Source organism: Panthera onca, chromosome B2 (genome assembly GCF_046562875.1).
Source record: "Panthera onca isolate mPanOnc1 chromosome B2, mPanOnc1 haplotype 2, whole genome shotgun sequence".
Taxonomy (NCBI): domain Eukaryota; kingdom Metazoa; phylum Chordata; class Mammalia; order Carnivora; family Felidae; genus Panthera; species Panthera onca.
The window spans coordinates 98347570-98359849 of NC_138343.1; the positions used below are offsets into that span (position 1 = coordinate 98347570).

General features: G+C 38.2%; 1 protein-coding gene across 2 annotated transcripts in view; it reads right to left on the bottom strand.

Annotated features, from left to right (window-relative positions):
• AK9 (adenylate kinase 9) overlaps nucleotides 1–12280 on the bottom strand; it is a 133149-nt gene that overhangs the window by 63203 nt on the left and 57666 nt on the right. For both annotated transcript variants that reach the window (XM_078447206.2, XM_081795772.1), the window contains exons 17-19: nucleotides 8323–8479; nucleotides 7400–7514; nucleotides 3179–3252 (exon numbers count right to left, since the gene is read on the bottom strand). In XM_078447206.2, coding sequence (XP_078303332.2) covers nucleotides 3179–3252; nucleotides 7400–7514; nucleotides 8323–8479 — 346 coding nt within the window. The remainder of the gene's footprint in view (nucleotides 1–3178; nucleotides 3253–7399; nucleotides 7515–8322; nucleotides 8480–12280) is intronic.

Here is a 12280-nt window from a genome sequence, read left to right on the forward strand (position 1 = left end):
GTGGAGCCGTTAGCTATGTGTGGCTATTGAGCACTTGAGATGTGGCTAATCCAAATTGAGGTGTGCTGCAAATATAAAATACACAATGGATTTCAAAGGCTTAGTATGAAAAACTGAATGCAAAGTACATTCAGAAATGTTTGCACTGATTACATGTTAAAAAATAATCTTCTGTGTATATTAAGTAAAATATAATTAATGTCACTTGTTTCTTTTTGCTTTTATGTAGCTACTAGAAAATTTAAAGTTACATATGTGACTTGCATTATATTTCTATTGGGCAGCATGAGGCTAGATTTAACGTATACATGACAGATTTTCTTATACCTAATTGCAAATAATGGAATATGTTGATTCGTATGTCAAATGTAAATTTTGAAAGCATAATTCCAAGTTTTATGGAGTTGCATGTAAATCTTTCAAGAAGAAGATGCGGTGAACTGTGTCAGAAAACCTATCTCCTTGGGGCGCCTGGGTGGCTCAGTTGGTTGGGCATCCGACTTCGGCTCAGGTCATGATCTCGTGGTCCGTGAGTTCAAGCCCTGCATCAGGCTCTGTGCTGACAGCTCAGAGCCTGGAGCCTGTTTCAGATTCTGTGTCTCCCTCTCTCTCTGACCCTCCCCTGTTCATGCTGTCTCTCCCTGTCTCAAAAATAAATAAACGTTAAAAATAAAAATAAAAAAAAAGAAAGAAAACCTATCTCCTCAATTCCTTTTAATATATTCATGAAATTAAAAAACAAGATATTTCTATGCAGATGATATGAGAAAATGAATGAGCCTGTTTTCTGGACTCTTGTGGAAATTTCTTCCTCCACTGATTACCTTCCAAGACTATCTGGTATGAGATACCTCAGGCATCTGAATGTTAATCTAAATCTGGATGATTAAGCACCCAGAGCAAAGCAACCCCAAGTGTTTTTTCTTATAGGTCTGGGTCTGTACCAGGACTACAGTGCATGTGGCTTCCAAGTAGGTGACTTACATTGTGGTGACTCTTTCGTGTTACATAGAGGAATTTATGGTGATGCATACAAGGAAGAAGTAGCGTTTGCGGAATCTGACCAGGGCTTGGCATGACGTTATGTGCTGTACGGCCGAAACTCACAATGTCTTTCAACTGAGTATCTTCTCATAGTAAAAAAAATTATCAAATGCCTAACATGCATACATGTAGTTATTTTTAAGTTGAATTCTTTTTTTTTTTAAGTTTATTTATTTTTTGGGCACCTGGGTGGCTCAGTTGGTTAAGTGCCCAGCTTCAGCTCAGGTCATGATCTCACAGTTAATGAGTTCGAGCCCATCAGGTTCTGTGCTGAAAGCTCAGAGCTTGGAGCCTGCTTCAGATTCTCTCTCTCTCTCTCTCTCTCTCTCTCTCTCTCTCTCCCCTTCCCCTGCTCACTCTCTGTCTCTCTCTCTCCCCAAAATAAATAAATATTAAAAAAATTTATTTATTTTTGAGAGAGAGAGAGAGCATGTGCCAGCAGGAGAGGAACAGAGAGAGAGAGGGAGAGAGAGAATACCAAGCAGGCTCTGCACTGTGAGTGCAGAGCACAATTTGGGGCTCGATCTCACCAACTGCAAGATCATGACCTGAGCCAAAATCAAGAGTTAGATGCTTAACCGACTGAGCCCCCAAGGTACCCCTATAAATTGAATTCTTTTCCATATTAGGTACTTTATAAAATATACAAATGAAGAGTTTATATAATGATGCTGAGAAGTGTAAAAAGTTCTAATACTTTTTCTAGAATTCTAATGGCTAATCTGTGTACCAGATAAGTCAGGAATGGATTGAAAAATGTGTTAAGATCCTTATACTATCTGCGATTTTACTAAGTATGTGTTGTATTAGTTGTCTATTGCTTCATAATAAAGAACTCCAAAATTTAGTGATTAAAACAACAATAATCACATGTTATCCTTGCAGGTCCTGGGGTCGGGATTTTGGGGGTAGCTTGACCGGTGGCTCTGTCTTGGGGTCTCTCATGAAGTCAAATGAAGGTGTTGGTCAAGGCTGCAGTCTCTGAAAACCTGTCTGGGGCTGGAGGACTGACTTCTGAGGTGGCCACTCAAAGCCTGAATGAGCTTCCCAGGGAGCAGGGAGAGATTAGCCCTGAGTTAAGTCCTTACCCACAGAAACGTGTACGGAATACAAATGTAGCTCTTTTAAAGTTTTGGTGTGGCTTGTCGCCAGCAAAGGAAAACTGAAATAGACACTTTTTACTCTTTTGAATCATGGACCCTTCTGGCAGTCTGATGAAACTTATGGGCCCTCCTTAGAATAATGCTTTCAAACCCATAAAATAAAATTCGTAAGAATCCAATTATATTGAAATGTAGGTATGAAGATATCAAAATAAATTCTGTGCTGTAGGAAATTTGTGAACTTTACTAATGCATTAAATAACAACAGGTAGCAATTGGTTTAATAACTACCATCATTTTGAAATAGTGCTAAGCATAACCAGGATATATAAAACCATAATGTGACATGAAAGTATTTTTGTTTCTATTGGTGACAAAGTCAAGATACTATTGATATCTTGTAGTATCAATACTACTGATACTATTATGGTTTGTTGCCTATATTAATTACCAGTTGAAGGAAATATTAAATTTCAGATAAAGGTTAGGGAAAATAAAGTTGTAGTTACTTTCCCATTCAAGCTCACAGGCCTCTGAATTTTATCCATGAACCCTAGGCTAAGAGCTTCAGTCGTAAAAGAAACTTTTGGAGTAAATTCTTCTATAATGGAGATAGAAGTTTAAGTTCAAAGAAAATAGGTATAGCAGGAGATTGGCTGTTTTCTCAACTTCCCCAGGAATCCTTCTACCAGAATTCCAGCAGCCGTGTGTCATACATGACGAGGGCAGCTGTTTTACGACATGCTGCATATGATCCATGTAGAGGGTGCACACGTAGGTATCTGTGTGGGAGCTCTTTTCCTATGACTCCATTACTCTAGTGACCATATAATTTATTATCTAAATTGGAACACTGAGAATGAAAGTGGATCAAATAAATATTTCAATACCACAGGCATAAACCTAGACTCTCATGGGCAAACAGGGATATATGGTCACCTTGTCTGTAATTCACTTGAAATACTGCAGTTTCCTGCAGTAACAATACAAAATTAAATGACACATTATTAGTGATATAAATCTGTGTTTGCCTTTTGCTTTCTCATTCATAGCTTCCAACAGGCTTTGGTTTTCTTGTATTCTCAATGCCTCTTCAGTGGCTTTTCTGAAACGAAAATGTCCAAAATTTAATCATCTTTGGAAATTCAGACATCTCACAATGTTACAGTATTGAGGCTTATGATGGTAAAAAATAAAGTTGTGTATAATGTTCATTATACTTTTTAACTTTACACTGTAAATGTTTACTTTCCTGATATTGAAATCAGTTAATTTTCCAGGTTTTTGTTTCCCCAGTTTTTTTCTTTTTTTTGGTAAGCAAAGTTGCAATGTTACACTTTAAAAAACTTTGGCTGGGGGCGCCTGGGTGGCTCAGTCGGTTAAGCGGCCGACTTCGGCTCAGGTCATGATCTCGCACTCCGTGAGTTCGAGCCCCGCGTCGGGCTCTGTGCTGACAGCTCAGAGCCTGGAGCCTGTTTCAGATTCTGTGTCTCCCTCTCTCTGACCCTCCCCTGTTCATGCTCTGTCTCTCCCTGTCTCAAAAATAAATAAAAAACGTTTAAAAAAATAAATAAATAAAAAAAATAAAAAACTTTGGCTGTTAATTGGGAAATTTGTCAAAATTAATAAAGGATTGTCTCACTCCAATTTGAAAAGGTAAATGGGAGAAGTTGTACCATTTTCCCTTCAGATTAAGTGGAAAATGTTCACAAAATAATGTTAAGTGACAAAAAAAGCATAATATAAAACTACGTATAATCTAATTTTAATTTTGTACTTAAAATTTATATAAATCATGATCAAAAGATTAGAAGAAAACTAGTCAAACTGCTCACAGTAATTATCTCTGGATGCTGGCATTATGAGAATTTTTTCTTTTACTTACCACTTTTTGCATTTAAAAATTTTCTAGGGGCTCCTGGGTGGCTCAGTCAGTTAAGTGTCCGACTTCGGCTCAGGTCATGATCTCACGGTTCGTAAGTTTGAGGGCCGTGTCGGGCTCTGTGCTGACAGCTCAGAGCCTGGAGCCTGCTTCCGATTCTGTGTCTCCCCCTCTCTTTCTACCCCTCCCCTGCTTGTGTGCTGTCTCTCTCTTCTCTCTCTAAGGTGAATAAACATTTAAAAAATGATAATAAAATAAAATAAAATTTTTCTATATTGAATAAATAGATAATTATCTTTGTAATCAGAAAAATTATCTCATTTCCATTCAACACAGTAATAATGAAATGTGGAGACTTGGAATATAAAAATATAAATATCTGGAGGGAATCTGTTTTTCACTAGGGTTGAAGCACTAAGCCTGCCTTCATGATGAAGACAGGTATAAGGAAAGTTAGTAAAGTGATGAAGTAAAGCAATACTTGTTAAAATTAAAATTTGTATACCTTTGGCCTAAAATTCTATATCTAGAAATTAACTCTCGAGAATTGACATACTACTGCACAAAGACACATGAATAAGAATGTCGATTGCATTTAAAAAAAAAAGCCAAAAAATTGTATCAAGTATTCACCAACAGGGGATGAATTAAGTAGAGCCTATTCATACTGGTTGCCCACTCTGGGGCAGTTTTTCTGACTGTTCTGTAAATCTGTCCTTCTCCATATTCAGTGCTCTTTGCATCCTTTTCTCCATCTTGTGAAAATCTAATTATTTCTATTCTTTTCAAAAGACATTGCTATACTTCTTTTGCCAACAGATGTATTTCTTGTTACTAGGGAATGTTCTCTCATTTAGGTATTCTAAATCCTGCAATCTCGCCTGCAGTCATGGTGTAATTTGAGTTCTCTTTGTTCATGACCAGAGGAAGGACCTCTGAGACTCCTGGATATTCTTTCTTCACCCCTTCTCCATTTGACTGCGTGCCCATCAGCAGTCATCCTGTTTATTTCAGGCAGGGCTCTTTTGTGAACCTTTCCTTGTCCACAGCCTAAATATAGTAAGCCACTGCTAAGAATCTAAGACTTGACAAGAATGAGGAAGAATTTTGCTGTCTGTTGTTAGTCACTTCTACAAAACCACTTGGATAAATGAGTCAAAGACAAAATGGAAGGACAGAAATTATCTTGGACTTGACTGGCACATCTGTAAACTGCTGCTATAAAAGCTGGGCAAATCTTTGCCTGTAAGAAGTTTACAAAGATGTGGGGCACCTGGGTGGCTCAGTCGGTTAAGCGCCCGACTTCAGCTCAGGTCACGATCTCGCGGTCCGTGAGTTCGAGCCCCGCGTCGGGCTCTGGGCTGATGGCTCGGAGCCTGGAGCCTGCTTCCGATTCTGTGTCTCCCTCTCTCTCTCCCCCTCCCCCGTTCATGCTGTGTCTCTCTCTGTCTCAAAATTAAATAAACGTTAAAAAAAAAAAAATTAAAAAAAAAAGAAGTTTACAAAGATGTGACAATTTGGAATCAAAAGAGGTAACAATTGATTATAGAGACAGCTCACAGAGTTCCATAGGATAAAAGGGAAATGAAGGTAGAGTAGGGAGAAAGTGGAGTTCTCTTTTCCTTTTTTAAAAAAATGATGCATGTGGGGCGCCTGGGTGGCTTAGTCAGTCAAGTGTCCCGACTCCTGGTTTTGGCTCAGGCATAATCTCAAGGTTGTGGGATCAAGCCCTGCGTTGAGCTCTATACTGACAGAGTGGAGCCTGCTTGGGATTCTCTCTCTCCTCCCTCTGTTCCCCCTGCTATGCATGCACTCTCTCCCTCCCTCTCTCTCACTCTCTCTCTCTCAAAAAAAAAGATACATGTATATGTAGTATGTATTCTAAATTATCTCCTTAAAATGTTGCAGACCTTCAGTCTAAAACCCACATGAACTTTGTTTTACTCTTGTGTTAAAATCTTCATCTGTTCTCAAATATTTCCTTTTCTCATACACTGGGAAAAAATTAGGTAATCCCTTAAACCTTAGCAGATGGTAGCTCCATTTATAAGAAAATTTATAAAAGTTGAAAGCAAATGTAATACATTTGTAATTATTGTCTGAATCAATATCTTGTACTCAATATATCAAACACTTTTATTAAATGACCTAACTAAATTATACTGCATATATTTTGGTATTGAGTTCTTAAAGGAATGGCTAACTTAGATGAAGAGTAAACACTGAAAAAAAAATCCCTCTGACATACACTTATCAGTTATCTGCCTCCCCTGCCCCTCATTATGTGCCTCCCAGCTTCGTAATTTCTAGAGTTCAAAGAGGCTCCTAAATCCCAGCTCTAACTGCTGATATCTGAGGGGAAAAGGAAATAGCATTCGAGAAAGTCCTGTCTATAGGTGTTGTCCTTAACGGCAGGAACTTTGGTGGATTAGCATGAAGAAATTTAATTCTTACATTATCACTTTGAGAAGCAGGAATCCCAGTGGATGAATTACAATCTAAAGCACGTTTCAGCAAGAAAGAACAATTAGCAAATTAAGTCACTGCTTCTTTTCATATTTTATTCTCCAGTCTGAAGAACCTGATAGTTTATTCAAGTTTAGTTCTTGACCCTGCCATGGACAAATAGATAGGTGCTCACATTTGTAAAAGCTCTTCATTGCACCCAGACTGGAAAATAAACTTTGATGTTGAGCCTGCCAACTATAAATAATTAGTCTTGTTTTCTCCTTATGTAGAACATAGTCAGGGTTCAGATTTTAGTTATTTCACACAAGTGTACTTTCATTTACTTTTTATCATGTTATTCTTCAATTTGTGGATACTAGTCAGCGAAATTATTTAAGTCACAGACAAATATGGTAAAAAAAAGTCTTGCTTGTGCTCAGTTTTTTTACAGTGTCTTTTGAGAGTCAACATCTGATCTAGACTAAGTTCGATTTTGGGCTGAGAAAACATGCCCAACTCGGTACTTTAGAGAATCTGAAAGTATTTTTTTTTTTAACGTTTATTTATTTTGGGGACAGAGAGAGACAGAGCATGAACAGGGGAGGGGCAGAGAGAGAGGGAGACACAGAATCGGAAACAGGCTCCAGGCTCTGAGCCATCAGCCCAGAGCCCGACGCGGGGCTCGAACTCACGGACCGCGAGATCGTGACCTGAGCTGAAGTCGGACGCCCAACCGACTGAGCCACCCAGGCGCCCCTGAAAGTATTTTTAAAACTACTGTTTTTTTGTTTTGTTTTGTTTTTTAAGAATTGGATCTACTTAGTGGGCCACTGTTTTGTTATTAAAGATATTTCATAAATGTAGCTTGTAAATAGACATAAAAGATTCATTAACTTGTTTTATTAAGCCAGGCAGATTTTACCTTGCTTCTTCTTCCTCTTTTTTTTTCTTTTGTAGTTCATCTAATAATCTTTCCAAAATCTTAGAGTCAATTTCAGGTTTATTCTCTAAATACAGTCTATTCAGTAAATATTTTCCTGAAATATAAAGAGAATAACATTAATTTTGAAGCTCTATAAAATACAGTGAGATATATTTTGGAAATTAACAATGAAAAATTATTTCTGCCTAAATCCAAATACATTTTCCTTTAAGCATTTATCTAAGTAGAGCCCAGGTTCTTTAAAATCCTGAGACCATCTCAAATCCTTTCTAAGAGATATATATTGGCATGTTAAAAATAATTAAAACATGAAAAGAGATAATATACTTCCCCCCCTTGAAACTCTTTTCAAATATATTTCCTTAAAAGGCAAGATGACAGAATATTCTTAGCCCCCATGTCAAAAATTAGTTAACCATATGTGTAGGGGTGTATTTCTGGGCTCTTTATTCTAGGGGTCAGTTTTTATACCAGTACCATACTGCTTTGATTATTATAGCTTTGTCCAAAGGGATGGAATAGTTAAAATTGAGTTCTTCTATCTTTACATACTTAATATTTCCCATCTGAGGTGAATAAGAACAGGTATATAGTCTCTACTCTCAGCCTCATATATTTCTCATTTAGAAGTTATAGTGCTGACTGGGAATGGGGTGTTAAACTGAGCACCAAAGAATAATTGTTCGGGCCTGATGGAACATCCAGGGGTCCAGCACGCTATCCCTGGCCATCTACTTGGTGAATGGATGTCTCATTTTGTGTACCTCTAAGTCATGAAGGGATTGTTGGGGTGGAATATGTACCTAGGGAGAGTGGAGAGTTTTCCATTTTGTATTGTAACTAAACATATTATCATCAAGAAAAACTTCACTTTCAAATTTACATGATGAATGTATACCAACCATTGTTTCCTGTATCTGATAAGCAGATTACTAAATCAGGTATAATTCCTTTCTCGACTAAGACTATCCACAGTTCTTTTATAATAGGGCAGTTGTCCAGGATCCATCCTCCATGTTTTGGGGCGCTAGAAGACCTATTTGTGTTTTCTTCAACAGCCTGTTAAGAATGACACACTGGTATTACCATCACAGCCACAGAAGTCAAGGATACTTCTCTGATGTGTCATTTTTGTGGACCTTAACCAATTATCTTTCAAATTCTCACTGGAAAGAAAAAAAAGAATCAGTTCATTTTAAAAGAGAAAATTTTAAAGAAATAAACTAAGTTTTAAAAATTAAGAATGGGAAGCAAAAGCCTTTATTAAATACATAGAACAATACATTTTTGCTATATGCTATTCAGTATTGAGAGAGAGCATGTGCGTGCACACGTACATGAGTGGTAGAGGGGCAGAGAGAGAGAGAGAATCTCAAGCAGGTTCCACGCTCTGCATGGAGCTCAATGTGGGGCTCAATCCCACAACCCTGGGAACATGACCTGAGCCAAAATCAAGAGTCAGGCGCTCAACTGAGAGAGTCACCCAGGCACCCCTGTTATTTAGTATTATAGAATTCAGATCCTGACTTAGGAGGTTTTAGGTACCAAGGGTCCATGAGTCTGCATTTCTAACATGCTCTCAGGTGACAGTTGTCCCTGGGCCACCTTTTGAGTAGCAAGGGCCCAGTCCAGCTTGCCTGTTTTAGTGACAACACTCTTCATTTCCCTTTTGCTCTTCATCCCTCATTGTGAGAGCTGAGAATGTACTGAGATGGTTGCTAAAAGCAGTAAGAGGAATCGGGGCAAAACAAAGCTTGCAGGTGCTTAGGGAGTTCTGCTAAACTCTGCCCCCAACCCTCCTCCCTCAGTGCAGTAGCAACAGCCTCAACACGAGCATGGAAATTAGTGATGTGGATCTGTGAATACACCTACTCTGAGGGTTTCAAGTTTGTGCGTCACCAGGTAATCATAGGATGTTAGAAGTGAAAGGGGAAGAGATGTCACGAGGATGGGTATAACTCCCTGGCCTCTGCAGAATTTAAGATCACCTACTTTTCGAATCTCCATCTCAGTGAAGAGTCTTTTAAAAAAAGAATTTTAAACACTTTGAAATTCTTAACATAGAGAATTAGAGAAAAAGAGAAAGCTATAAAAAAGAAGTATAAATGAAAATAAGTCAGACAGAGAAAGACAAATACTATACAATCTCACTTATATGTAGAATCTAAAAACATGAACTCATAGAAACAGGAAACAGATATGTGGTGGCCAGAGGCAGGGGTCAGGGTGGGGGAATGAGTGTAGGGGATCAAAGGTACAAATGTACCGTTATAAGATGAATAAGTCCTGGGGATGTAATATTCAGCATGGTCTGACTATAGTTTACAACACTATATTGTATATTTTAAAGTTGCTAAGAGAGTCAATCTTAGAAGTTCTCACCACACACACACACACACACACACACACACTAAGTATGTGAAGTGATGGGCGTTAGCTAAAATTATTGTGGTAAACATTTTGCAATATATACATAAACCATATCCTGATGTTATACACCTTAAACTAATATGGTGCTATATGTCAAATACAACTCAACAGGGGTGCCTGGGAGGCTCAGTCAGTTGAGCATCTGGCTTCAGCTCAGGTCATGATCTAACAGTTTGTAAGTGCGAAACCAGTGTTGGTCTCTGTGCTGACAGCTCAGAGCCCGGAGCCTGCTTTAGATTCTGTGTCTCCTTCTCTCTCTGCTCCTCTCTTGCTTACATTCTGTCTCTTTCTCCCTCAGAGATAAATAAACATTAAAAAAAATTAAAAAGAAACAAAAAGAACTCAGTAAAACTGAAAAAAAAATATAAATGGTTAATGAAAAAAATTATTTTTGTTTTTATTTTTGAGAGAGAGAGAGAGAAAGAGAGCAAGCATGTGAGTGGGGGAGGGGCTGAGAGAGAGAGAATCCCAAGCAGGCTCTGCACCGTCAGTGTGAAGCCTGATGCTGGCTTGAACTCATGAACTGTGAGATCATGAGCAGAGCCGTAATCAAGAGCTGGATGCTCAACCGACTGAGTCACCCAGGTGCCCCAATGGGTAATGAAAATTATACTGTCCAGTTTCAAGATATGAAAATTAAAGCAACACCGAGATGCAATTTATAATATCTCCATCTCACTCAATGGATTTGAAAAATTTAATACCTTCGTAATATATATTTTTTTATTTTGGAGAATGAGCACATGGGCAAGGGTGAGGGGCAGCCAGAGAGAGTGAGAGAGAGAGAATCTCAAGCAGGCTCCACACTCGGCATGGAACTCAACGCAGGGCTCAAACTCACGAACCATGAGATCATCCCCTGAGCTGACATTGAGAGTTGGATGCTCAAACGACAGAACCACCCAGGCACCACCCTTCATAGTATTTTATCAAATGAATAGATCTTATTTTGTTTAATTATTCTCTTACTGTTAAATGTTTACATCACTTACAATTTTAATATAACACTGTGATGAACATCTGTATATATAAATCCTTGCCCAAATGTTATGTATTTCTTCAGGTCAGATTCCTTAGGTCAAAAGGCATAAAAGAATGAACATTTTAAAGGCTTTTCACACACACCGACACATTGCTTCCAAAACATCTGTATCAATTTTCACTCTCTCTATGTGACTATCTCATTATAGCCTCACTAGTATAGATTATTATGCATTTTAAAAAATCTTTGGCAATTTGACAGGTAAGAATCTGTATCCCAAAGTTTTAAGTTTCATATTTTTATCAAAATTTGAACATGAAAATTTTCAATGAACCATTAGCATTTCTTCTTTGATGAAATAATCTGTTTATACCTTTTGCCTGCTTTTATATTAGGGTACTCTATTTTCCTTGATTTGTGAGAAATATTTATATTAAGGAATTAATATGTCATTATTTATTATAAATGCTTGCCCTAGTTTGATCTTTGTCCTAAAATTATGATTCTCATGTTTGTTTGTTTTTTCTTCATAGAGAGAATCACTATTAAATAGCCTCTTTGTTGAGATTTTGCTTGAAGAGTTTTCCCACTGTGTTTGCGCAGGTCCAAATGCGGAAGTTATATTTCTGACTTGACCTCAAGTGACTCTAAGGGAAGAGAGAAGTGAAACATGGGCACATGACACTGCTTCAGGAAAGGAAGTCACTGAAACAGGGTAGGGGGAAGGTGCTGCTGTTGCTGAAGTGGCACAAGGCACTCGGGCCTGGACATTTCAAAGCTGAGGGGAGGAAAGTTTCAGGAGGCAAGGACCTGGGTGCCTGAGGATACACGTTTTGGATGTATAGGTAAAACAGCTTCGGTGTAGGAATCTGTTGAGGGAGATTCCCCAGTTGAGATCACTGTGGAAAGAAGGGGGAACCTGCCTTAGGATTTCATATCTGAAAGAACTCCTGAGTGTGCGGCCCAGCAGAGTGAAGGTGGGACTCTGAGCCTGGAGACTGTGCCTTGCAGGGCAAGTGGTAGGGAGGGGGCCCCTTTGTGCTTGGTCTGTGTCTGGCCCTGCTGTCACCAGAGTCACAGAAGTGGGCTTTCAGGTGTCTGAGTGCTGAAAATAGTGTCACTCTCTTTGGACATCCTCAGGGAAGGGGTGAGTGAGAGAAAGTAATATTTAGAAAAATGACGTAACATTTAAATGCACTATTCATCTTTCTATCCTTTTGTGATTTTAACTTAATAAATTTTTCCCTGTATTTAATGCTGTTTTAGATTCCCTTATTCTATGTTATTTCATGTTTACTTTTAATCACTTGTGAATATATATATATTATATACAGATATATATATATATATGTTTCTCACTTGTATAAACAAATATTTATCACTGTGAAAAATATCTAGAGAGAGAGAGAGAGAGAGATTGAGAGAAGGGACTGGGAGAATCAGAGGAA